The sequence below is a fragment of the Coturnix japonica genome, chromosome 6 (assembly GCF_001577835.2).
Source record: "Coturnix japonica isolate 7356 chromosome 6, Coturnix japonica 2.1, whole genome shotgun sequence".
Classification (NCBI taxonomy): domain Eukaryota; kingdom Metazoa; phylum Chordata; class Aves; order Galliformes; family Phasianidae; genus Coturnix; species Coturnix japonica.
The window spans coordinates 5,938,538-5,964,133 of record NC_029521.1 but is presented as its reverse complement, the minus strand read 5'-3'; the positions used below and the strand labels follow the sequence as shown (position 1 = coordinate 5,964,133).

Genomic DNA, 25,596 nt, shown 5'->3' with positions numbered 1-25,596 from the left:
TCTCCAGTGCTTTTCAATGTGGAGGCTCCTAACAACAATGATGATGCACCAGCAGCACCAGGAAAGCCTTTTAATAGCAGTAACGAGCCAAAACCCTACTGGGGATCATGTCCAGTGTGGGCATCATTCCATGCCAAGCGCTGGCTCCCTCTGCAGTGCCAATGGGCCCATCCTTCGTTTTGAGGCACATGGGTGGTAAAGGGCAGACAAGGGCAATCAGTGTCCGCAGGTTCTGCAGCTCAGCTGTCAGTGAATTTGGCCTTGCGCTTCTCCACAAACGCAGTCATCCCCTCCTTGCGGTCGTCCTGGTGGCAGAGAATGGGTTGGGGCGGCCCACAGCCCCACTCTCCCTGTGTGTCCAGGGCCAGCCCTGTACTCACGGTGGCAAAAGTGGCATAGAAGAGGCGCTTCTCCGTCCTGTTCCCCTCTGTCAGTGTTGTTTCGAAAGCTGGAGATGGAGAAAAGATAGGGATGAGGAGATGGGAACACTGTTCAATCTGGACCCCAAATCCCTGAGTTCACCCCGTACCAGCATTGACAGACTCCTTGGCCATAGCTACCACCAGCTTGGAGTTGGCAGCGATCTTCTCAGCGCAGCCAATGGCTGCATCCACCAGCTTGTCCGGGGGAAAGACTTTGCTGACCAGACCTGGGGGCAAGCAGGGAGGTGATATGGGGACCCCCATTGTGCCCCCAGCCTCACCCACACCCCTACCTACCTGCCACCTTGGCCTCCGCTGCTGAGATCCGCTCCCCAGTCAGAACCATCTCCATGGCCAGTGATTTGCCCACCGCCCTGGTCAGCCTCTGCGTCCCCCCAGCACCTGGGGATGGGGTGTTGGGTTTGGGAGCAGGCACGTGGCCGTCACCAGCCCACCGGGGACACACAGCCCCCACGCTCACCTGGGATTGTCCCCAGCAGGATCTCAGGCTGCCCAAACTGTGCCTTCTCCCCAGCATAGATGATGTCGCACATCATGGCCAGTTCACAGCCGCCACCCAGCTGCAAGCACAACGGGTTATGGCACAGCGGCAGCACAGATACGGGGACATGGGGACACGGAAGGGGCACTCACGGCGAAGCCATTAACGGCAGCGATGGTGGGCTTGCGGACAGTGGCCACCCGGTCCCAGCCCGCCAGGAAGCCGCTGCCATAGCACTCCTGGAAGGTTTTGTTCTGCATCTCTTTAATGTCAGCGCCGGCTGCAGGGGGGAAGGCACGGGGTCACCAAAGGGCTGCGTGGGGATGCGGAGGTGGGGCGGTGGGACCGCGGGGTGCCGGAGCCGTACCTGCAAACGCCTTCTCACTGCCGGTGATGACAACAGCTCCCACCTGCCCGTCGGCCTCGAAGGCGTCCAGCGCCCGCCCCAGCTCCTCCATCAGCCCCGCACACAGCGCGTTCAGCGCCTCGGGCCGGTGCAGCCGGATGAGCCCCACGCTGCCGCCCGTCCCGACCTTCTGCACCTGCACGAAGCGGAACGGGGCCCCTGCGCGGCCATTGCGGGCCGACCTTCACCCGTGTGTCCGCGCCGGGCGGTGCCGGCTCCCGGTTCCCCCGCTCGGTGCCGCTGTTCTGACCGCGGCCCGCTCCCGCTGCCCGTCCCCGGCTCCCGGTGCCCCCCGCCCCGCAGCTCCCCCGTCCCGTCTCCCCCCGCTCACCGTGGCTGTACCCCCGCCCCGCCACGTGGGGGCGCAGTGCGTTCAGCAGCGCGCGGTGCCGCGCGGTACCGGCGCAAACAGCGGAGCCGAGCAGGGCGCGCAGCGGGGCCGCCATGTCTCTGCGCGGACACTGCCCGCCCTCCCCGCGGCCTCGCTCCGCCCCGCGCCCATCGCCGCGCTGTGCCGCGCCCCGCACTGCGGATCGGCCATTGGCACACGCGGGACCCGCCCCGCCGCTCCACACGCGTGTCCGCGCTTCACGTCGCCCGCGGGCGCGCGGCCCCGTGCCCACAGCGCGGAGCGGACGGGAGCGGAGCAGGAGCGTGAACCGGGGCTGCACGGCGGGGACGAGACCAGCCCACGCGGGACGTGGGAGCGGGAGGCGGCGGGGGCAGCTGTGCCGTGAGGTGCGTTGGGTTGTGCACGGGTGTGCAGGGGCTGCGCACAGCGCGGGGTGCGTGCGGACGTGCAATGCGTGCAGCGGGATGCGGCACGTGTGAGCGGGACGGACAGCATCACACTTGTCTGTGCAACCCGGTGTCAGTGCATGTGGCACGTGTGTTGAAGTGTGTGACACACGTGCCGTCCATGTATCAGTGTGTGTAATACATGTATCAGTGCATACAACATACATGTGTGGTCCGTGTATTATGCAACATATGTAACGTGTGTGTTGGCATATAGGGCAGACGTGCAGACCATGTGCTTGTGCACCTCATGTGCCGGGGAATGTAACACACATTGTGGTGCATGTGACGCGTGTAATCCATGTGTCAGTGCAATCTACATGCGTGTTGTGAATGTGGCACACGTGTAGTCCCCGTGTTGGTGCATGTAGCACAACACATGCAGGCTGTGACCATGCATCCCACACACAGGTGCATGTGCAAGGCATAAGGAGACCTCGTTGCTGCCCGCGTACCTGTACAGCCCGTGTTGGTGCACGTGACGTCTGCAGCCCATGCACGATGTGACTGCTCACACCCCACATACGTGTGTGCACGCAGTGAGGTGGGCACCTGCCCACAGCACAGCCCCCCTGTGTGCAGGTCGGCGGGATGAGGCGGCGCGTGGCCTGCTGCTGGGTGCTGCTGCTGCTTGCTGCCACCTTCTGCCAGCCAGCTGCCTCCAAGGGCGGGCGTGGGGGCTCCCGGGGGGCTGCACGCGGCATGGCACGGGGGGCTGCCCGCAGCCGCCACAGGGGCCTGCCACGCTACGGCGGGGCTCTGCGTGTGGCTGCGGCGGCGGCGGCAGCTGGGGCGGCGGCTGGAGCTGCACTGCACCAGGCCCGGGCAGAGATGGAGTACCACGAGGGCAACGGGACGGCCTGGACGTCGGCGGCACCGGGACGGATGGAATGGGGCTGGGCCGTGCCCTGGTTCTGTCCCCTCGCTGCCATCCTGCACCACTGATGGCGCCCACTGGGTTCCTCAGCGATTCGACAGTGACGTGGAAATAAAGCTGGGCGACGCTGCGTGTGGATGGATGTGGCCCAAGCAAGGGCTGGGTGCAGGCACAGGGATAGCTGTAACACCCTGCACCGAGGCCTCCACGGTTTTACTTGAGGCTACAGGTGGCACCCGCATGGTTTGGGCCCCCCTTCCCACCAGTCCCAGTGGAGAGGATACAGATATCACAAGACGACCCATCCAGGAACAAAGCAGCTTTAATCACACCATGCCACCACCTGGAGCTGGGGGAGATGTGAGACGCCCTGCTCTACTCCAGGACCCTCAATCCAGCGTCAGCCTACCCAGATGCCCAGCACGGAAGGCCCGCACGAACTCATAGGCAGCAGCCGAGTAGTTGAGCATCGTCATGTTGACATTCCCTGCAGGATGGACAGGGGGTTGCCACAGTCCTCAGCAGAGCCCACAGCGCAGTGAGCCCCATCCCCACGCTCACCTGTGCCTGTCAGCACCTTCACCTTCTGTGTCTTGCCCAGGCTGACTGCCACGTACTTCAGCACATGCCTGATGTTGTCGCTGGCTTCGGGCAGTCCATAGCGCTCCATGTACCTGCAGAGAGGATGCAGCTCCCACCCACACCTCAGGGTGCCCCAGCCGTGCCCTGCCCCCCACTCACCCAAACTGCTGCTGCCGGTTCAGTACATACAGCAGGTAGTCAGCCATGATGTCTTCACCCACCAAGTGGTCACGGATGGCTCCTGTCAGAGGGAAGCCCCCAGCCTCATCAGTTTTTTCCATGCATCCTGCCCCAGGCTGCCCAGCTCCTCGGCCCCGTACCACACAATGCCAGCTTCATCCCCGTCTCCACATCGGCCAACTTTGGGGGCAGCACACCCGGTGTGTCCACCAGGTACACCAGGGGAGTCTCACACACCTGCGGCCCCACCACCAAGACCACGGGCTCAGCAGAGGCTCTTAGCCAAGGCCTCGCCACAAAGCGATGAGGTGCTCCATGGGAGAAAGCCTGCACCCTGTACCCAAAGGGAGGGAATAATACCTGGATCCGGGTCAGCACTGCCTTGGTGACGCCTGGCTCACCGCCCACTGCTGTGGCTTTTCCTTTGGGGAAAAGGAGAGAGTGAGGGAACTGTGTGATGCCTGGAGCAGCAACCCCACAATGCCACGGAAACTTGATGTACCCTTTTTTAGGTGCAGCCTCCTCAAGGAGTTGATAAGTGACGACTTGCCTACGTTGGGCACACCGATCACCATGATGCTGTACTCGGTACTCTGAAAGCAGGGAGGACACGTGCAGGTGCTGTGCTCCACCAAAGGACATACCCAGGCTGCAGGCTCCCTGCCCCTCCTCACCTCAGCCCGGTGGTAGCGTGGGTTGCCGCTGACAAGCTTGGCGACCAGGGGTACAATCTGTGGGAGGTGGGGAGGATGCTCTCATCGCAGCCTCGGGGTCAATTGAGGACAGGGCAGAAGCACGGTACCTTCTTCACATTGGTGTCCTGCTGACAGTCAGTGAAGACAACATGCGGGCATCCCTGCTGCCTCAGTCGCTCCAGGACTCTCTGTGGGGACAGTTTAATAGCGTGGTTCCACTGCAGCCCCACAAGGCCTCAGCTCACTTAATGCCTCCAGTACTCACTGCCTGCTGCCGTGGGTCAGCCAGGTCCATCTTGTTCAGCACCAAAAGATGCGGGCGGATGCCCAGCACCTCCTGCAGCACCGGGTTACGGCCTGACAGCGGGATGTGCAGCTGCTAAGGAGAACTGTGGTATGAGGGAAAACAGGAGAGCAGGGGGCTGCTGTGGCTTGTGGGGTGGAGAGGCTCGGCTCGAGGTAACAGGGCTTAAAGGGGGGGGTGGAAAAACTGTGTGTTGGAGCAGATCATAGGGACAAACAGGAGCGTGGGGGCTGGTTATGGGGCTGGTAATGGGGGCTGGTTATGGGGCTGGTTATGGAGCTGGTTGTGGGGCTGGTTATGGGGCTGAGAGCAGGAAGCAGGGGGCGGTCTGAGGGCTGTGCTGAGGCCGGTGCCGTTCCAATAGGAGCTGGGGGCACAGCAGGGCCCGGTGTGTGTGTGTGTGTGTATAAGGATATCCGGGCGTCGTGCACCTCCACCAGGCAGTCGGCACGGCGCAGGGAGGCCCGCATCTGCCGCAGCCCTGCAACACAACGCCCGCTGAGCCGAGCGGCCGCACACACCGCCGTTCCCGCTCCCTCACCCTTGGCCATGTCTCACCTTTAGCCATGTGCCCGGGGAACCATGATGCCGCATCGCGGCTGCCGAAATCGAATCGTGCTCGGAACGCGCCCGACTCGGCGCCGCTCACTGAGGCGGCGGCCCGCAGCGCTCCCGCGCAGCGCCTCATGACGCTTCCGGTGCGTCACTTCCGGCAGGGAGAAGCGGAAGCGGCGCCGGTGTCGTGACGTCATTCCGCAGTGACGTCACTGAGCCGTGACGCAGCGCCATGGCGGAGCCGCGGCCCGGGGCGGATCCTCGCAGTTCGGCGGGGCCGGGCCCGGCGCCCGCTGCTCCCCCTCAGCCTCCATCGCAGCCTCCATCGCAGCCTCCTTCACAGCCTCCATCGCAGCCTCCTGCCGCCCCACAGCCCCCCACGGAGGTCGCCCCGCAGCCAGGCCCCGTGACAGCCCCGCTGGACGACACGCGCTTCATGATCGCCGGCACCAACTGGTACTGACGGCCCGGAGGATGAGCGGGCGGCGGGCAATAAAGCAGCCGGAACCGTGTGTGGGTCGCAGCTTTATTACAGGAGCTGGTTGAGGCGCTCGGCCTCCCTCCAGCCGGCCAGCAGCGCGCCGTGCGTCGTGGAGTAGAACGAGCGGTGCGTGGCCTCCCCTGCGAACAGCACCTGCAACGGCTGCGGGGGGGTCGGTGCCACGCGGTGCCATCAGCCCGTCCCACGGCCCATGTAATTATTCCCCTCCGTGTCCTTACCCTGGGGTCTGATGCATCCTCGGGTAGTGGTTGTGCCAGCGCGTCTATGTCTTCCCCGGAGCTTCCAACAGCCACGTAGCTGTAGGAGCCGCGGGTGTATGGAGCGCTGTGCCAGCGGGAGCGCAGGATGCTGCAGGGTGCGGGCAGCTGCGGGTTGCCTGTGGGTCATGGGGGGCGATTCAGGGCTGGGCAGAGCTCCTGGCCGCCTTCTGGGCCTGTTCCTGCACGTGGAGGTGGTGGGGAGGCGGGGGGTGGGATACCTGTCAGCATGCGGAGGACACGGGTCATGGTGCTGAGAACCTCAGCGTCGCTCAGTGTCTCCATGTACTCGGACTCTTTGCCAGCGATGAAGCCACAGAGGACGTGTCCGAGCCTGGCAGGGAGAAAGAGCAGCAGATGGGAGGTGGGGACTGAGCTGCACAGCCACGAGCCCTACCTGCTCTAGACTGTATTGCCCTGAAACCAGCACCGTGTAGGGCCAAAGCACCGGGCCACCTACTGCTCTGGTGGCTGCAGGACCACAAAACCAATGAGCTTCTTGAACCAGTTGGCCTCCAGGTCGGCACTGGGCTCAGCCAGAGGTGACTCATCCTCCCATACTACTTCCAGCTGCTGCTGCTCGGGCTCCCAGAAGGGCTGCTCAAACTCCAGGAAGATCTTGTTGTTGGTGCCAAAGCCCAGGCGGCGAATAGCTTCTACCTTCCGCTTGGGCAGGGGGGGCTGGAAAAAGTCCTGATGCCGTTCCTTGAGGAAACCTGCAGACAGAAGGTGAGCTGGCTCCTTCCGCTGCAACCAGGGGCACAGCGGGGTGATGCAGCGGTCAGGCAGGGCAGGGTTCCCATAGTCTTACCCAGTGGGACGGTGACGATGACGTGGTCAGTGAGAAAAGAGTCGCCATCCTCACACTCCACCTGGACAGGGAATTCCCTGTCCGTGTCCCCCTCCTCGCAGAAGGACCCCTGCCACCGGATAGTCCTCACTGGCTTGTTGAGCAGCACGGTGCCCTCAGGCAGGGTCTGCAGTATGCGCTCAGGCAGGCTGCTGTAGCCACTGCAGGAGAGGATGGGACCACAGACACCTTCCTTCACTGCCCTGTGACCCTACCCAGGGTGTTCCCGGTGCTCCCTCTCACCCTGGGAAGGTGCAATCCAGGCCGGGCAGTGAGATATACTCCCCAAAGGACCCCAAGGCCACCGTGTCCATGCTGTGGGTGCCGCTGATGCAGCACTCCAGTTTGAGGCAGGCACTGAGCACTGCCAGCCGCAGCCGCTTGTCGTCCTTGTCCTCATCCCATCCGGAGGCCAGCCGTGCAATCTCTGCCCTCAGGTATTGCCCCACGCTGCTGCCGGCCGGCTCCTCAGCACCCCCCACGGCCTGTGCCGAGCCCAGCAGCTCGCTGAACAGGCTGCGGGTGCTGTTCACTAGCTCAGGGCTCAGCACCTTCCCTGAGCTGCCGTAGGTGACCACAGGCAGCAGCGGGTGTCCCTTGGCCTCCACCCGCTGGTTCTCCTCCTCGCTGGCGCCGGGCCCCAGCAGGCCGTAGCTGGAAGCCAGGCGGAACACGGGATTCCCTTCCGAGGGGCCGTGGATCCAGTGCGCGCCCAGCTCCGCCAGCCCCGAGGCTGCGGGAGAGGACGGCGTCACCCCGGATCCGCCGGCACCCCCCATACCCCCACAGCCCTCTCCCCCGTCTCCTACCGAAGGGGACGCTGCAGACGCGGCCTCCGACTCGGTCTCCCGCCTCCAGCAGCCTCACGCTGCCCCGCAGCCGCTGCGCCGCCCCCAGCGCCGCCATGCCCGCACCCACCACCAGCACCCGCCGGCCGCCAACGCCGCGCTCCATGGCGGCCCAGCGCCTCCGGAGCCGCCCCGGATCTCACGGGGCCGAGCTGCTGTTTGAACCCTCACCCCAGTGCTGAGCTCGGGTAGTGCTGCTGCTGAGCCCTCACCTCAACGCTGAGCTCCCACAGTGCACAAAAAATCCCCTTCGAGTTCTCATTTCTCTTGTGTTTTGTGGTTTTTTTGTTTGGTTGGAGGGGGTTGGGGGAGGGAGCATCGTGTTTCTGCACGTTTTCCTGCTGTGCCTTGCCCTACTGGGACCCTTTAACCATATCCACAATGCGGCTGTAGAGGCGCCCGGGCCCGTCCAGGCCCCAGATGAAGTCCCAGTGGTTCCAATCCGTGATGTGCACGTAGGAGATGAGGCGGGCAATGCGTGGCAGCAGCAGCTGAACGTCCCTCTGATCTGCTACCCAATCCTCACCCCCTGACCACACTGCTGTGGGCACTGACATCTCCAGCTGGTAGTAGGGAGGCTTCTCCTGCAGGAATGGGAAACCCAGCAGGCTCATCTAGCCCCACAACGCCCAGGACAGGCTTTGGTGTGAGCCTGGCTGCAGGATTCAGATGTCCTGGATACCAACACCACAACCCCTACCTGATTGTAAATAGCTTGGTTTTTGCTGCCATAGTCGAAAGCTTTAAACTCTCCTGATGTCCTCACCTGGGGGGAAAGGATGCAGCTATGCAGCACAACATGGCAGGGCTACTGGGTGCTACCATGTGGGTCCTACACCTGAAAGGGGCCATTCAGGGGACATACCTGGGCCCAGTGGATGATGTTTTTGACAGATGTGCCATCAGGATAGTGGGCTGTGTACACATCCAGCCGGGTCTGCAGGAAAACACACTCAAGATATCGTTGCTTGCAGGTGGATAGGAACAAGGACAGTGTTTGCCAGCTTGTGTTTTCCAACAGCCTCTGCTGAGAGCCTTGCTTTGAGTCTGCTGGGCGGATGACAGACGCACCATATTGAGGTTCTTCTCATTGAAGCCACCCAGCAGGAAAAATAGGCTGGCACAGAGCTTGTGCAGGAGAGGGTGCCTGCACTGGTTGGGAAGAAATCTCCACAGCTTCCTCATCCTCAGCGAGGCATCTGTCTTGCCCAGTAGGATCTGGGGAAGCAAAGTGTGAAGGCAGCTTCTGCCATTTCCCTTCCCCAGGCTATTACGTCTGTGGCAATCAGCTGCTTTCTGCTGCTTCAGATGGCCTGGGGACTGCATCCCATTTCAAACATTCAGGATTAGAGTAGGGATGGATCTCATACCTGGAGCATATCAGGCTTTCCGGTGGAAAGGAATGACATTTTCAGTAGAGGACATTTGGCGTGTTTCATTGTCACTACAGGAGCCAGGGCAAAAAAAAATTTGATTTTCTGAGCCAGTTCAGGCATGGATGAAAATGCGATGAATGCTGAGAAAACAGAAAAGCAATCTGAGATTTGCTGGATTTTGTTCAGCTGCTTAGCCCAAGGGTTTGCATGGACCTGCTGCCTATGTCTGTTTAGCTGCCATTAGTCTGAATTAGCAACCTGTGCCTCTGAACTTTCAGTTCAGTGTTCAGAAGGAGATGTTTTTATTCCTGTAGCTGACAAAGCACTTTACTGACTAACACTTACTGGAGATCCTGCCCCATCCACAAGGAGACAATGTTAGTGTCACCTCCCTGTGGCTACTTGCACTGTCCCTTAGATCATCTCACACCCATGCTGGCATAGCTGGTGGAAAAAAGCACTGTGATTGGGGTGTGCAAGCCTTGAATTCCATGCAAAATGCACTTGCGTTTCATGCACAACACTGCAACCCAGCTTTCCACACTGGAATTTGCTTTTCAGGGCTTGACTGTGGTCACCAAGTGCTTTCCTACTGCTATAGGAACTCGCTGGTCCTCCCATTTCTCCTTTATGGAGAGCACTGCTGTTGTGTTGCAAGGGACCTTTGAGATGTCCTAGCGTGCCCCTTCTAACACACCGATAGTGGCACCCTGAGAGTAGCCCACATAGTACAGCTGCTTCTGGCCAGTCTTCTGCAGGACAAAGTTGATCATTGCTGGGAGGTCATACATAGCCATTTCGTGGAAGCTGCAATACAGGACAGAGCATGGGTTACAAGGTGTATGGGCAGAAGGTAGTTTCCCAACAGAAAGCTCCCATGACGAAGGAGAGCCCTGAGGTGGGTGACACTACACACAGTCCAAAGGCAACTCTCCTGCCATGGCCTCATCCTTCATTGAGAAGGCTTAGTCCTTCCATAAGCACTGTTAGGAATCTGCAGAGCCTGGCCATCATTGTTGTGGGCTACATCTAGAAGAGGGGGAGAGATTGCCACTTGCAGGCACCTTGCTGAGAGGACTGGCCTGGGACGTCCACAGGGAAGACTGGATTGTGCAGGGTGGAGACCCATGGAAGCTGCGGTGAGATGCTGGCACCATGTCACCAGGCAGGTCTGCACAGGTGCTTCCAGCCTCCCTGCCTTCAGGCTTCTCTGGAAGGTCTGGGGGTGGCCATGCATGGGATTAGATGCTCTGACTTGCCTGTGCGCAGGCATCCACCTCTGCCTAGAGGTGGGTGACACGCAGGAGAGTTTGCCAGCTTTTGTAATCCACTTCAGCCTACCTGAAATCCCAGAACTCAGCCTGGTCAGGGGAAAGATGCTGGTGTCTTCGAGAACAGAGTGTTCCTCGACTGTTCCCCAGCCACACATCATAACCAGAGTCTGCTAGTATGAAGCCAAGGCTGTTGTTAGCTAGATTTTCAACCCAGTTGCTGCTGTCACCAAATAGCCCATGCTGAAGAAACACAACAGGTCTGGAGCCTAGATGTGAAAGAAACAGCATGTTTCATTGAACCAGAATTTCATTAAAATCACAGAACCAATGATGACAGATCACACAATATCCTGAGCTGGGAAGGGACCCAACTTGTGGCTCCATAGAGGGCCACCCAAAAACCAGATTCCATGGGTTACAGGTGTTTGCTGGCTTCCTTGCCAAATAGAGCCATACCTGTGTTCCTAGGATATTCTCTCCCATGAGGAATTCTGTTCAGTCTGACATAGTAACCATCACGAGTCAGGATTTCATACTCCTCGCTGGGGTACATTCTATAGCAGATCATTTGGCTCTGGGAAAAGCAAAAATAAGGTGGGACATTCAGTCAGCACAGAACTCATCCCTCAGCAGCTGGGATGCCCCTTCCAAACAGGGAGAACAGCATGAAGAGATGCGCTTTCAGAAAGTCACCCCACTTAAATGCTTCCACTGCAGGAAGATGTCAACCAGTGAGGTGTAGATGGGACAAGACGAGAGGATGAGACTCATTCAAGGCTTGTTAATGATGCTATGGTGACAGAGCAATGCCACCTGTCTCCACAAAACAAGCACACACAGCTACCACAGCCCTCTCCCCACACCCTGCATCCCTCCGTGGCCCTCTCTCACCCACTTAAATATCTATAAATGTTCAGACAGAGAGGAGATCCAATCTTCTAACTTACAACATTCATGAAGGTCTCAGGATTTACACTCAATGGACTCGTGGTGCAATGGTCTGAGTTTGCAGCTGCTTGCATCAAAAACAGGACTGCAACCAACAACCGCATCTTGTGCCTCTGTAAAATAACATAGCTGTTTGTTAATAACATTGTTTTGAATGTCTGTTCCTACTTGGCTCTGCTGGGCTGAGCTCCCTTAGTGTCTGAGGACCACAAATTACAGGCTGCTGTGGGAAAGCAGAGGGGATTCCCAGATCCAGCTCCCACCAGAGTCCATGCAGGGCTGCTTTTTATTACCTTAGAGCCTCCTGCGCTGAGCAAAGATGTATCTGTAATACACAGTTAATATTACATAAGATTTCTAATGCTTTGCCAGGCTCTTAGAATTCAGAGCTTAGCTTCCACCTAGTAGTGTGAGCCACAGATCTTCTCACCATACATCTGGGTACTTGCTACCTTCTTTTATCCTCCTCCCAGTGGGTCTCACACTTTGAGACATACCTGCCCTCTGAAATAGTTCTGATGTTCGTAGTATCTGCCTCTATAGTAATAAAAAGAAGCAAGCAACTGAGAAAAAAGCAATCAATGCTTCTTCACCCTCAGAACAGCTCTAATGCAAATCTGAATTACACAGAGAAAAATACATTACCAGGCAGCACCCACTGTTGTATGATCAGGCTGCGGTGGGAGTGACAGTGTCTCTACCAATACCAGATATAAATAGAGGGTGCTGTGTCAGAGCCCTTTTACTGTGCTGGGCTTCATCATGTGTCCTGGAATTAAGGGATGTGAGCACAGGTCATATCTTTGGTAACTTCCTCTACTTGATCTTATGATCATACCTTTCAGGCTTGCAATGGTTTACATCTTCAAAAGCAACAAGAGCCTTTGCTGTTTCATTGCCATACTTCTGTCTCTGGGTCTCACTTGAGCTTTTAAAATGTCTTCCCCACCCTGTGTACACAAATGTCCTACCACTTAAGATGGGCTTGTGTAGAGGACAATTCCATTGTGAAACCCAAGAGTACTTTTTAAAGTGCCCTGTGGATGGAGAAAGCACCACATGGCTTGTGTTTTCCTGCTTTACTTTCTGGTTTCCTTCCATAGCACCAAGATAGGCATTTTGCTTGCATGGCCAGCTACTTCATCCACAATTAGTTGCCTTCTGCCTCCATTAGACAGTAGCTATCCAGGGAAGGTACCAGATACTAATAGTAAGTATTGCTAGAGGTGCAATAAGTGATTTTGCAGTGTTACTTAGAAGGGAGAGCAATTGCCAACCAGGAGCATCAGTGGTGTTAGCCTGCAATGTCAGAGATACGTGGTAGGGCATATTACTGAATATTAAGTAGACTATCATGGGCATCTTAAACTGTATAATCATGCTCATGGAACATTTGTACAGTACTGTTGTAGGAACTAATGAAAGAAGAGGCAAGGCTGTTTAGAAACAGGAGGACATTTTATTTGTGTAAAGAACCAATCAATACACTCACATATTCATTCTCATCAGGGCCAAGATGTGCGTGCCCAAGTGCTCTGGCCAAGGTCACCTACATGTGACATGGAAGGCAAGGTTTGCCAGCTTTTGGGCCTTTTGGGTTCCTCTTAAGTCCAAAGGTCAGCTTGTTCTTGGACAGACATCTGAGATCCTTTAGGAGTTGAAAGATACCGTGGTGTGATATTTTGCCTCTACATCTTATTTACTTCAGGTTTTGTAAGTATTAGACAACACTGCTGAAGAGCATCTTTCATTTTCTTGTTTGGGATTGTAACTTGTGCTCCTCATGGGATAACAGGAACAGCCCATGAGATGTGCTGCATCCTCTCTGCTGCTGTTCTGTTGTCAGGTGTATGTCTTCTGCCAATAACTCACCTTCTCTGTGGCACATGAGAACACAAGCAACATGTTGCTCAGCTCTCATCAACTTGATTGTTGTTAATCACATCCGTGGAAATCAGTGCATGCCATTCCTCTAACTCTTGTTCTCATGCTTCTGATGCTTTCACACATGTGCAAGCTGACAGGTGGTATGCCCAGTGTGTTTGTTGTACCTTCTTGATGTTGACACTTGCCAAGCACAAGGGTAAGCAAACGCAAATAGGGAGATACTTTACTAGCTGGTCTGGTCCTGGCATCCTGAGCTCAGAAAAAACAGCATCATTCCATTTTTAGCAATAAGGGAACATCAACTGTTGTGTAATCCCGGCCAAATAAACGTAATTCCCTGGCAGTAGCCTTGAAGAACTTTGTTCAAGCAAAAAACCTGGTAAGGAAAATCATGTTTATCTGGTGTTACCTCTCGTGGTTTAAAGTCCCTCCATGTGACTGCGATATCTCCATTATCTCTGGTTACACAGTTTATAGGTGCATTACCCATGCTAGGGTTGCATAGTCAGGCTTGATGAAATAGGGAATTATCTTCACAACACCTTGCCAGAATTATTCATGCAATCATTTTATACACTGTAGTGAAACTGAATCAACAGATGCATGCGTGGCTCAGAAGACATTGCAAAATAACTGTGATATGGTTACCCAGGATTTCTCTTAGTTATTTTCTTCCCATCATTCCATGTTTGAATGACCCCAGAAGAACCCTGAACGTCTTCTACTTCTCTGATCATTCCCAATTGTACAGTTGGTTTTCAAGCATGTTTAAAGCTGAAGTAGAGTGGACATGGGCTCATAAATTTCCATCTGTCTAAAGTACCAGAGCACTAAACAGTAAGTCTCGGGGACCTACTACTCAGTCTGTCTTGAAGAACTTACATAACAGTCTTGGAAATAGCGTAGGAAATAACACAATGATTGCTCATGTCCTCAAGAGAATAAGTTAATAATCTTCTCTGAAGATTCAGACTTAACCTGAATCTCTCAGAAATGCCAGTGACTGCATACGTTTTTCAAGCTTGCTTTTAAGGATCAAAACAACATGAAAAGGCAGCGCACCATCTGACACGGCTCGATGAAACCCCGTCCTAGATTAATCCCAGTAAAATTTAGTTTCTAAATATCACCAGAGACGAGTGAGTTGCTTAAATTAGATACCAAAACAATCCTAGGATTACTTAGAAAAGCGCATCTCCATTTCAAGCCTGTGCCTCTGTAATCCTCAAGCCGGAATGGCTGCCTGAAACGCCTTCTGTGTGGACACAGCAAAGCATGTGAGCCTGCTGCTTCTTTCACATTGATTGTGACGATGATAGAAAATTATAGACCATAAAATATGGTGCAATTGCTGTATTTTGAATGAGATGTAACACTGTTTTAAGCCCGTCCTACTTCTCAAGATAAACAGATCACAAATTGTTCTGCCTGGAACATCTGGAAGAAGGTTAAGTCAGTGGCTACATGACCAATATCCTTCTTGTGTGAGGGTGTATGATTGAGATTGGGTCACACATGGAGGATAAACAGTCTCAAGACATTCACATGGGGAGCAGGGTGCCTGGATGCCCTTGTTCACAGGACAGAAAACAACAGGCTTGAGATGAGCAAGGACTCCAGTCCCTGCGAGACCAGCACAGCTCTCCAGAAAACCCTTTTACTGACTGAAGCAATTTGAGTTGCAAGCACCATGGTTATTTGTTGTTTTCTTTTCTTTCAAAATGTGCCCGTTTAGCAATTGCTGAACCTTTAACAAACAAGTACCAGTTCCATCTGGAACTATCATACTATGGTTTGGAAAGAATTTCACCAGAACACTCTGCCATGGGAATGGATTAAAACAGTGCAGTACAAACTTAATCTCGGATGAATACAGAACTGGAAGAAACATTGCAGACCGAACAGAAAGAAAAAGAGCAGAAACACTGGAATTCTTAGGAACTTTCAGACTTAAAAATGTAGAATTTTTTAATAAAAATATATTAGTTTTTACAAGCTATTCAGAAGTCTGGATGTTTATTTGCAAGGATATGAAACTCTTCATGCATTTACATGCACATTCATTGCATGAACACAATGCATGACTGGAGGAATGCTGCTCTAAGGCAGAGCCCTGCACTAAATAACTCATTATACAGAAAAGGCTGTCTTTTCAAGAATAAAAAGTGAGGTAGCTAATCACATTAGCTCCCTCCAGTGCCTAAAGGGGCCTACAGGAAACCTTGAGAGGGAATCTATCAATCAGGGAGTGCAGTGATGATATAGGGGGTAACAACTGTGAACTAAAAGTGTAGAGATTTAGATTAGATATGAGGAAGAAAAACTTTACTCAGAGAAAGTTGAGGCCCTGGAACAGGCTGCCCAAAAACGTTGAGGATGCTCCATCCCTGGAGGGTCTCAAGGCCAGACTAGATGTGGACGTGGGCACCCTGGTCAGGTGGGAGATGTCCCTGCCCGTGGCACGATTTGTAGCTGGGTATTCAGTAATGTCCTTCAAGCCAAACCATTCAGTGGTCCTATTAATCTATAGATTATATGTAACCTATAGCTTGATTCCTACACCCTAAAAATACCTCGACCAGCCCTGTTTGTTCTGTGGTCAGTTCTAGCTCTAAGGACAGCAAGAGATCTATGCTGAAAATCTCCGTGTTCCTCCGGAGGTTTAAGGCAGTACAATCACACAGAGCCCAGTGGACCCTCTCTTACTTTATTGTTAATTTTTTATACGTGTATTTGGGAAAAGAGCCTTATCCTTTGCCCTGGTTGCTCCTAGACATATATTAAGAGTATAATTATACAAACAGGCAAATTCACAATTCCTTCCCTAATCAATACCTTATTATAAAGTGTAATCCAGGAGCTGAAAACAGAGTTAGACTCATTATAGGCTTCCACCAGACTCTCCTCTCTCACACATGAGGAATACAAAAGCATTTCCTGAAATTCAGCAAAAGTGAATTTCCACCTGGGTTTGTACCTTAGGAATAGCACTTAAAAGGATTCAAAATGGTCTTTCTTGGTAGATCTTACCAAAAACCCTGTTGCACATGATCAGGTTTGGGCTTATCTGGGTTTTCCAGCTCTTTGTCACTGGTCCCAACTGGTGAAACATCAGCATCCAGGACAGAGCAGAGCTACCGTGCTGCTGTTTGCAGCTGGGAACACCCAGAGCCCACAGCACTGGCCAGGAGTTCCACAGAAATAGCTTTTGTCTGGAAATCCATGAGCGTGAAAGGCTCAGAGTCCAAAGTTTATGCCCAACTCCTTCAAGGATCTCCACCTACTTAATTAACCTGAATCCTACACAATTCTATGATCATTGGATTGACCGATTTTCCTCACTTGCCAGACTGATATAAACCCTCAACAAGTGCAGCACCTTAATGAACCCTTCCCCTCACCCCCACCCCCCCCTTTTTTGTCACATAAAGAAGCCCCCAAAGGTAAAGGAGAAATCAGCAATTACTGCCACTGTCCCACCTCTAGGCATTCTTCTTCATCAGTTCAAGCATTTCTTTGTATATTTGTTCATACGCTTGCACACCCCAAAGGAAATCAAAGTGGACAAATTCAGGAATGTACTTTTTGTACGCCACATTGGTTATACGAGGCAGTGTTATATTTACATCTTCAGGGGCAGAAATCCAGTCCCTGCCACCAAACCATGCAGCGAGTGGTGCTTTCATGTTTTCCAGTTCATAGAAGGGCGGCGTGCTCTGGAAAATGAATAACATTGCCTAAGGTCTGGGAAGTCATGGGCAGATTGAAAATACAAAGTACTCCTGATTGCTGCTTAGGATTTCCTTTTCTTTCTATAAATGGCATCTCAATGGATGTCATAACTATGCCTTGAACACTCATCCTTCTTACCAGAGGTTCGAGAAGTCATCAGTGAATGGCATCATTCAACCCCTTTGTGTAAGAAAGATACAATCCCATATGATCATTCAAGGTCAATTCTATAAATCCCATAAAATTAGGTCTCGGTCACAGCAATACTTCCATTTGAATTTTTGTTTTGTTTTTTAAGCTGACAAATGAGAATGGATTTCTCTTACCTGGTTATAATGAAGCATGTTGTCACTGCCATAATCATAATATTTGAATTCTCCCGTTTGATAGAGCTACAAGAGGAAAAGAGCTATGTTAATTTTGCATTCGCTACAGGGGACCATGAAAGAAACAAAAGCAGGTGAGGAAGGATAACTGGTAGCTTCAAACATCAGTGAGAGGCTATTTGTGGTTGCTTATCCTACTAAGAGCATGAAAGAATAGAAGCAGAACATTTGTGATATCGACATAAATCAAATTCCCATCTTGCTTCAGAGTGGAAAGCATGACCTGGGGAGGCGGCTTGTCTTTTAGGACACAGAAGCCATAGAAATGCATAGTTCATTTAGCTTACATCCAAGACTTAGGGAACGTAACGAAGCTTTATATCTGAGCATTGAGAAGAGATTCTTGGCAGCTTAGAGAGAAAAATGTAAGCCCTGGTTGCACGCAATCAACAGGAGGGAATGTTACCTGGCGCCAATGTAACATGTTTTTTAGGGATGTTGAATCAGGGTAGTGGGACAGGTAGACATCTATACGGCTCTGCAAGAAACCATTGGAGACATTTATTCTCTGTGCAGTGGGAAATCTCATGAGAAATACATTTGACCAAATTCTGTAGCCATACAACAATTCCGTTACTCACACAGGCTACCTGGGGCTCTTATTTGCACAAAGAGATTTGTCTTGTCTTTGTGAAGGCACAACTCAACCCTGTGCCATGCAAACCCACACTGCAGGCAGCAGTGTTAGGTGTGCTACAGAGCTCCCTTCAGTGGGCCTTGCAACTTTCATAGGATGCTGTGTTGCATTACAGGTCTATGTGGTTTCAAATCAAAGTAAAAATCTGTCTCTTGTAATCCAGATCCTGTTGCAAAGATGATGTGCAACACATCACAGTATTCTACTCACTGTTTCTCAAGCACTCTCTGCTTGGGAAATTGAGGTATAACATCAACACTTTCCTTGAGAAATAATAGACCAGCTCCCACCCCATCTCTGTTCTGGGGATCTGTGGTGTGAGTGGCAAGCCCCACAGTCTGCCCCATATCCAAAAGCTGATGAGACCAGGACACTGTTCTTTTCCCAACTGCACATCCACACTGGGTAATCTGGAGGATACGTACCACGTTTAAGCTGTTGGTGAACCCACCAGGCAAGTACAGGACCAAGGAGCAAAAGCTTTTGAAGAATGTGTAGCCACACAGACGGGATGTCACTTGCTTCAAGAACTCATCCTTATCAAAGACCACTGTGCGTCCTAAGATGAGCTGTGAAGTTCAAAGGCATTGGTTGTTGTGGTTCACAAGCTTGCAGAGCCAAAACAGCTCTCATGATGGAGATGATGGAAAGCAAGAGCCTTGTATTGCTCAGCTGACCCTGGTCAGGAAACTAAGAACAAGGTTTTGTCTATGGAACCAGAGGAGTGTGAGGGGAGAACCCACCTTAATCAGACCCTCAGGAAGATCAAACACTCTGACCAAGGGTGACTTCATATTTGAGCTTGTGGTGATAGGAGCCAGGGCAAAAAACATCTTGATTTTGTGATCCAGCTCAGGAATGGAAGAAAATGCAATGAAACCTGTAGGAGTGAGAAAGAATTAGCCCCTGCCCTGCTACTTATGCATGATTTTTGACTTAAGAATTAGAACCTGCTCTGCTATTTATGCATTATTTTTGACTTGAAATGCCTGCGTTCTTTGTAAGAACCCCTGGAGCGTGCTGTGACATGAAGATACGAGGGCACGTTGGTATCCTGACTAGGACCCTTCACTGCTGATGCATTTCAGCTCCCAGATTGACTGTTGAGTCCATCTGCAGCTCCCACAGCCCCTTCTTGAGGCTCTGGCAGTGGTGGGATCCATCAAAAGTCATTTGTCACAACCAGTTTTTGACCACCAGTTCTCAAAACTTTTCCATTCATTGGGATTTTTACCCGCTGATATCCAACTCAAATCCAGAGCCCTTTTAAGTACCTGTGGTAGTGCCTTGAGAGTAAGCCACGTAGTATAACTGCTCCTGTCCTGTTTTCTGCAGGATATAGTTGATTGTTGCTGGAAGGTCATACATGGCCATCTCATGAAAGCTGCAGTAGAGACAAGCAAATTACTTCTCCAATCTCTTGGAGGAGCCCCAGAAGCTCCTCGGACATTCTGGAGCAATAAATTATTTGCAGGAAAAGGCTAAAAGAGCTGTGGGTGCAATTGATAGGCTGTGTTAGGGACAGGCTATTTGGAGACCTGGCTATGGCTAGGGCAGACACAGGCACTCTGGTTGGATCTTGGTGAGAGATGTGTGGTGGAGCTACTTCTCTAGCTTAGGACCAGGATCAGAGTCTAATGGGAAACTATAGGACCAGGATCAGAGTCTGACAGAAAGCACCAGATCCCTTCCAGCTTTCCAAAAGCACTCCCAGGAAGATCTAGTGGCATTTCTGTAGCTTCAATTAAAATACCTGTAAGATGAATATTTCTCACTGTAAAATTCAAATTCTTTGTGCTTTCGTGACCAGCTGTTCCCCCTGCTGTTTCCTATCCAGACGTCATAACCAGCATCTGCAAGGATGAAGCCCAGGCTTCTGTTGGGCAGGTTCGTAACCCAGTTACTGCCCTCCAACACCAGGCCATGCTGCAGGAGCACTGCAGGTTTGGGAGCTGAAAGAAGAAGCAAAAGATTGTTTTCTCCAGCTGCTGACATAACTCAACATTTAGACTTCAGATAACTCCTTGGCACCACCCAATTGAGAACTGACTACAGCGCACAGCAAATTGTTGGCATGGTTGGCATTTGCATTTCTTATTCTCTTGAAGGACATCTCTGCAAGGCTCCTTCACTTAGGACTCAGCCAATGGTGAGGAAGCCCTGCCCTTGGCCTCCTCCAACCAAGGAATGTTTTTGGGGTCCCAGGGCCCAGCAGACCTTCTGGTGGCACTTACGGTGGCAGAACATGCTGGATCCCAGTGTTTCTGCTTCATGGGAGGCACTCGTGCTTTCTGAGTTGTCTCTGCCATGAGGAATCCTCTGTAAGGTAAGATAATAGCCATCTTCTGTCACCACTTCATGCTCCTCATAGGGATACCCGTGGTAGCGAACAATTTCACCCTACAAGAAGGGAACAACATTAGACAGACCCTCAGCAAGTCTCCATCGCAGAGCAATGCCACACCAGGATGGATGCCCTGTCCCAAAGATAGTGATGTGTAAGCTGGAGAGTGGAGCAGTGACCTCCCAGTGTCCCTTCCACCCACACTGTGTAAACATCATGACTTCAGCGAACACCTTTGGCAGCAGCACGTTTCTCAAACTCCCTGAACAGGTCCGGTAAAGAAGGGCCCACAGCTGACTTTTATTTTGCAGTCAGTGCTTGTGAAGAGCCAGGCAGCAATGAGAGCAAAGCTCCAAGTCTGCACCAAACCTGGTCACTTCACTGAGCTCCCTAAAAATCGCTGCTGTAAAACACAATGTACATATGCAATGCAGACAAAAGCTTCAATAAACCCCTGTCTCAAACCCTGGTAAAGGTGCTCATGCAGAGACTAAGGGTCTTACTTAGGCCACGACAGTAGATAACTTGCATGCCCAAGATTTGGGCTTTTTAGGGGAAAGGATGACAAAAGGAAAAGAGCAGAGGGAAATCAAGACTTACAACGTCCATAGACACCTCAGGGCTTGCACTGGAACTATCAGTAGTGCAGATTAAGTAAGTAACGGTGATGAACAGCCACATCATGGTTCTCTGCAAAATATCACCAACGTGGCGAACAGATGAGACATTGATTTTACTGACACAGAAGATAGGGATGGCATTTGACAAGTGCTACCTTTTTGTTAGGGTATTAACACAATCCCTACGGAGATCATTTTCAAGTTGAAATTCTCCAAATTATTCTAAAAATGTTGCTTATTTTGAGCAATCTTGAATAATGCCAGAGTCTAAATTTCATCTCATTTTAACCACATGTTCTTAGTCAGATCCTTTTATTTAGAAAAATAAGGACATGAAGAGTGTGAGAAAGCTTCCCTTGTCCCCCTCCATGACCTGTCTCTCTCTAGATGGAAGAACCACCTTTCCTTGCTGCAAGAGGTAATTTCATAGTGGGAAGAAAGCCACTTCTGCTGTTCCTGCAGTGGACCCAGGTAGGATCTCACCTGCACAGCTGTGCTGGCGGAGGGGACCTGGTAGGTTTCTTGCCCTCCTTCCCACTCGATTGTAATCATCACTGGGTCTTGGTGGCATGGCTTAGCCCAGCTGAGTCCCAAATGCCTAGAAGGAGGCTGGCTGCCATAGAATCATAGAATGACCTGGGTTGGAAGGGACCTCAAGGATCATGAAGTTCCAACCCCCCTGCCATCTCAACTCCAGCATCTGCTTGCACTGCTCTCATTTCTTGTATCAAAAAGCACAGCAAGGATGCACAGAAAGAGTCAGAAAGAATCTCTGGGATGCAACAATCACAGGAATACTACTCAAATTCAAGAGAATAGCCTGGCATTTGTGAAGTTAAACCCAAGGGACCCTCCTCTCAGCAACCACCAGTGAACCCCAAAAAGAGCAAAGAGAAAACCCACTCACCAGCGTGTTCTTGACCCCTGGACATCAAAGCAGGGAGCATTACCTGTTGGGTCAGCTTCAGTAGGACGGATTCCTTCTTTCCTTGGGTCCACTCTTTCCAAGCTGTTATCCCTTCTGCTCTGTGCAGCAGGGAGTGCCACAGGTCACCTCTCCCCCAATCCTTTCTCCTGCGAGGGTGTAATTTACCTGAGGTCTGGAATCACTCTGGAATGAGAAATCCTTCTGACATGGGCTCGAGCGAGAATATTTTTGCGGTGCTGAAGAACAGGCAAGAGCTGTAACAAATTAGTTATTCCCATCTGATGCAGCACAGCATAATCCGGTGTTGCCTGCGTCCTCAGTGGAGCCAATATGATGCCCCCAGACCACTCTCCACCTGTACTGGATCTGTTGTACAGCAAGGGAAGGGACTGGGACGAAGCTTCTGTGTGCTCCCACCTGTGAGTTTACACTGGCTGAAGACGCACTTTGTGGAGACAGCGTGGGCTGCGGGTGGATTTTTGGCAGCACTGCCTTCCAAGATGCCTCTCCAAGCTGCCCACACACCTGCATGTTGCAGCAAATTGGCTTTCAGGGAGCAGCACACTCTGGGGCTTCATCTGACTCCATTGCCTCTCCTGTTGTTGATGCTTGTCTGGTCCGGCCAAGCAGAACTTGCTAAAGGGCAGACATGGGCCCTTTGGGAAGCCTAAAGATCAAGCCCACCTCGATCCTGAGCTGTAAGTACTGCTTTTCACCACGGATGAGCTGAGGCAGAGCCAGGAGTCCTCCCAGCCTCACCTCTACAAATAGTGAGTCAGACTCAAGCCTGATTTGTCGCTGCAGGGAAAGGAGGAAAGGCAGAAAAACAGGATCAAGAATGTCAAGGCAAGAAACCACTCCTATCTCTCAGTGCCTGTCAAGATGAGATACGGTTCACCTTTCTTTTGGGGAGAGGCCCTCAGAAAGACTCCTAGCCCAGCTACAGGCTCTTCTCCTGTAGCTACACTCCTGACCTAAATATGGCCTCTCCTGGTCCCACCTCAATCCTGAGCCATATCTCACTGCTGCCAGCACTGTAGCCCCACAGATAATACCTGCCCCCCCTTAAGCACTGATAGCATTGGATTGGAAAGCCTCCAGAGTGACCCCAACAAGTCAAGAATTATTGCATGTGCTCTTAAGGCCATAAAATCAACTACAGGGATCTTCTGAAGCATCAGCATCAGCTTGCTCAGAGGCTTATCTGCCATCTGCTGAAATAAGACCTGTGCATGCTGCAGCCTGCAGTGGATGGAACGTCTGGGTTGTGTTTGTGTACCCATTCATCCATAGCCTTGCAGAAGGGGTTTCTATCTAACAACTGCAGCTTTCACCTGACACACTGGTTGATATTTTTATTCTTGTCTTCTCCTTTCTCCTAAAAATAAAATAAATAATAATTAAAAAAAAATAATAATAATCCTTACTTTTCCTGTTGTTTGCATTTGTTACTGGATAAATGTTATATTTCTCTTACCTGTCCAAAACAACAATAAAGAATCATATGATTCTATGTTCTAAGGAAAAGGAATGTTCCGGACAGCAGGGGGTGCTGTGAAAGCACTTGAGAGAGGATCTCACCTAACGTGGACCCTGTTGGGTACATCTCGAAACTGGTCACCCACATCTGTAGCCCACAACATCTGTAGCTGTGAGGAATAATCACCACTTTTGAATGACCTGAAACATCCACAGTAATCTTTTGGGCAGACCCCTGTAGGTCTCTAGCTAGTCTCAAAGCAGAGACCACCAGTAGCACTGGAGATACATGCTGGTTTACACAAACCACTGTAACAGAGTTTGGAAAAAGACTACAAAACAAGGTTGCAGGTAAATAAACTGCTGTTCAGATTGCTTCGACTTCTGCCATCCCTGGTTTGAGTCCTGACATTTGTGCTCCAAGAAACACCACGTGTTACAAAACCAACCCACTTCCTCCCGGAACTCTGTTGACTGTGGGGAAAAGGACCTGTAATTAAACAGAATTCTTACTAGTGCCACATCCTGCTCTTTCACACGAGTGTTTCACTTTAGGAGTCTTAATGCATTAACTGCTTGCTCAGGGATGACTACACCAAGTTGGTGTTTCTGCTTAGTTTCATTCCCCTGGATTTGCTGCTCTGCAGCCATAGCTGCAAGCAGGAAGATGGGCTGGAGATCCCAGAGTTTCCTTCCAGCCACCAATTACATTCTGGTAGGAGAAATGGTAGGCCTGGAAGACATCTAATTGTAGGGATCTGCAGAGCCATAACAGAGAGCTGATGGTCATGCCAGCATACATTTACAATCCTCTGGATTGCCATGCCAATAAAAGTCAGGCTGTCAACATTATGTATTCATCCTTTGCTGGGTAAGCCTCTTCCCTTTTAACCTAGGCAAAGATGTATAACCTTCTATGGGCAGTGTTGTCACCCTTTGCCTGCTGCTGGCATTCACTGTTGGCAAACATTGCCAAGGGGTTTTAAAGGCAAGGAAGATACACATGAGCAGACAGTGTCCTGTGTAGCAACACCAAAACACGTTGCCATTCAGATTACAGTTGAGGAGGCTGGAATCCATTTGCAGAGGTATACCAAAAAATGCAGTTGCCAGTTACTGGATGCCACAAGATGTGGATGTTCTGGATGACGCACTTGTTACCCAGCAACTCATTATCTCCTTTCAAGATGTGGTGCTTTGCTCTTGCCCTCCTTGAGGTTCAGGACACCCTCCCTGAATTATCCTGGAGAGGAAGAGCAGGCAGTGTGATTGCAGGCAGGTCAGGTTTTGTGTCCTTGATGGACAAACCTCAGCCTCTGTGTGTCCCTTTATAAGCCAAGGTAACCAGCTCACTTGGTGTCATTGTCCTTCCCAACTGCACGGACGGGCCTGGAGCAGAAGGTCAGGTTGAGCTGTAACTCATACTTTCCTTCTAGTTCATGCTGTCACTGAAAGAACTGTTCCCAGCAGAGTCACAAGGTGTTCTTTGTTACTCCAGCTATTCATTTCTGCTTCTAGAGACACGCATTGAGAACTTGAGCATTTGGTCTCTGTAATAGTTTCTTCTAGAGAGTCTGCTTTGCAGTTCTGCATCTGAGCAATGTGGATTTTGTGAGCACCAGCTCTATTGCAGTAGAGCTTAGGGAGTAACACGAACCTCATGGCTCTGGTTGGGCATTTCTCTGATTCTCTGTCCTTTCTGTGAGCATGTGTGTGTCTCTGCATTGATAGCTTTGGCTTCGTTGGATCCTGCTCATGTCTCTCCCCTGAGGAAGGCACTGCTGGGCTTTTGTCAAATGTGTGAGCTCTTGGTGTTTTCTAGTAGACTCTTTCATTTAGTGCTGGGGGGTAAACACTGGCAAGACCCACAGCTGGGTTAAGGGACGCACAATACTTGGGATCTGAGCTCAGGGGTGTTATAAAAGTTGCTGCAGAATGTCTAGAGAAGTTGAAATGGGATCTGATGGGAGTGCTCTGCTGGTGGGAGGAGGGGATGCCCTGGAATGCACCATGTACCTGGGGAATGTTCCAGGACTACTGATGGAACTTAGATGTCTTGCATGAGGAGATGTGGATTATGCCATCTTAATGTCAATGGCTACAAAACAATCATCATTTAAAGGTACGTCGGAGGATGTTGCAGTGCTTCAGACTCAATGGACAAGGATGAAGCACTGCTTCTCATTCACTGCCACATCTCACTATTT

The 25,596-nt window shown here is 51.6% G+C and overlaps 4 protein-coding genes and 1 long non-coding RNA gene across 5 annotated transcripts; 1 reads left to right on the top strand and 4 right to left on the bottom strand.

The window, feature by feature from the left end:
• Positions 1-54: 54 nt before the first annotated feature.
• On the bottom strand, positions 55-1,802 carry ECHS1 (enoyl-CoA hydratase, short chain 1). The gene is made up of 8 exons (XM_015866185.2): positions 1,662-1,802; positions 1,292-1,489; positions 1,077-1,204; positions 904-1,003; positions 720-824; positions 530-649; positions 381-448; positions 55-305 (listed from the first exon to the last, which is right to left on the bottom strand). The coding sequence occupies exons 1-8, from the start codon at positions 1,774-1,776 to the stop codon at positions 240-242; spliced, it is 900 nt and encodes a 299-aa protein (XP_015721671.1). The 5' UTR covers positions 1,777-1,802; the 3' UTR covers positions 55-239.
• LOC116653617 lies at positions 1,803-5,833 on the top strand. Its single transcript, XR_004307796.1, has 2 exons — positions 1,803-2,068; positions 2,540-5,833. It is a non-coding gene; the product is annotated as an uncharacterized LOC116653617 (long non-coding RNA).
• Positions 5,829-7,994, bottom strand: PAOX (polyamine oxidase). Its single transcript, XM_015866178.2, has 7 exons — positions 7,740-7,994; positions 7,174-7,663; positions 6,892-7,091; positions 6,541-6,796; positions 6,302-6,414; positions 6,042-6,199; positions 5,829-5,964 (listed from the first exon to the last, which is right to left on the bottom strand). The coding sequence occupies exons 1-7, from the start codon at positions 7,882-7,884 to the stop codon at positions 5,851-5,853; spliced, it is 1,476 nt and encodes a 491-aa protein (XP_015721664.1). The 5' UTR covers positions 7,885-7,994; the 3' UTR covers positions 5,829-5,850.
• Positions 7,995-8,105: 111 nt separating this feature from the next.
• On the bottom strand, positions 8,106-11,682 carry LOC107315633 (lipase member M-like). Its single transcript, XM_015866187.2, has 9 exons — positions 11,376-11,682; positions 10,885-11,002; positions 10,496-10,694; positions 9,852-9,961; positions 9,149-9,294; positions 8,850-8,996; positions 8,644-8,715; positions 8,479-8,544; positions 8,106-8,362 (listed from the first exon to the last, which is right to left on the bottom strand). Exons 1-9 carry the CDS (start codon positions 11,520-11,522, stop codon positions 8,132-8,134), a joined length of 1,236 nt encoding a protein of 411 aa, XP_015721673.1. The 5' UTR covers positions 11,523-11,682; the 3' UTR covers positions 8,106-8,131.
• Positions 11,683-15,956: 4,274 nt separating this feature from the next.
• Positions 15,957-22,579, bottom strand: LOC107315628 (lipase member M-like). Its single transcript, XM_015866179.2, has 10 exons — positions 21,933-22,579; positions 20,963-21,052; positions 20,253-20,418; positions 19,772-19,970; positions 19,293-19,402; positions 18,762-18,898; positions 18,444-18,587; positions 17,788-17,859; positions 17,322-17,387; positions 15,957-16,979 (listed from the first exon to the last, which is right to left on the bottom strand). The coding sequence occupies exons 2-10, from the start codon at positions 21,044-21,046 to the stop codon at positions 16,746-16,748; spliced, it is 1,212 nt and encodes a 403-aa protein (XP_015721665.1). The 5' UTR covers positions 21,047-21,052; positions 21,933-22,579; the 3' UTR covers positions 15,957-16,745.
• Positions 22,580-25,596: the final 3,017 nt, after the last annotated feature.

Bases quoted from the DNA above. Each gene is read 5' to 3' on its own strand.
- PAOX (XM_015866178.2), bottom strand. From the start codon at position 7,884: ATGGAGCGCGGCGTTGGCGGCCGGCGGGTGCTGGTGGTGGGTGCGGGC. The intron at 7,092-7,173 runs GTGAGAGGGAGC...CCTCTCCTGCAG, and splicing joins CTGGATTGCACCTTCCCAGG to TGGCTACAGCAGCCTGCCTG. The intron at 5,965-6,041 runs GTAAGGACACGG...ACCCCCCCGCAG, and splicing joins AGGATGCATCAGACCCCAGG to CCGTTGCAGGTGCTGTTCGC.
- ECHS1 (XM_015866185.2), bottom strand. From the start codon at position 1,776: ATGGCGGCCCCGCTGCGCGCCCTGCTCGGCTCCGCTGTTTGCGCCGGT. The intron at 1,205-1,291 runs GTACGGCTCCGG...TCCCCCCTGCAG, and splicing joins CAGTGAGAAGGCGTTTGCAG to CCGGCGCTGACATTAAAGAG. The intron at 306-380 runs GTGAGTACAGGG...CTCTGCCACCAG, and splicing joins TCTATGCCACTTTTGCCACC to GACGACCGCAAGGAGGGGAT.
- LOC107315633 (XM_015866187.2), bottom strand. From the start codon at position 11,522: ATGTTATTAACAAACAGCTATGTTATTTTACAGAGGCACAAGATGCGG. The intron at 9,962-10,495 runs GTAGGCTGAAGT...CCTGTATTGCAG, and splicing joins GCTGAGTTCTGGGATTTCAG to CTTCCACGAAATGGCTATGT. The intron at 8,545-8,643 runs GTATGTCCCCTG...CTTTCCCCCCAG, and splicing joins ACATCATCCACTGGGCCCAG to GTGAGGACATCAGGAGAGTT.
- LOC107315628 (XM_015866179.2), bottom strand. From the start codon at position 21,046: ATGATGTGGCTGTTCATCACCGTTACTTACTTAATCTGCACTACTGAT. The intron at 20,419-20,962 runs GTAAGTCTTGAT...CCCTTCTTGTAG, and splicing joins CTGAGGTGTCTATGGACGTT to GGTGAAATTGTTCGCTACCA. The intron at 16,980-17,321 runs GTAAGAGAAATC...TTCATTTTCCAG, and splicing joins ACATGCTTCATTATAACCAG to AGCACGCCGCCCTTCTATGA.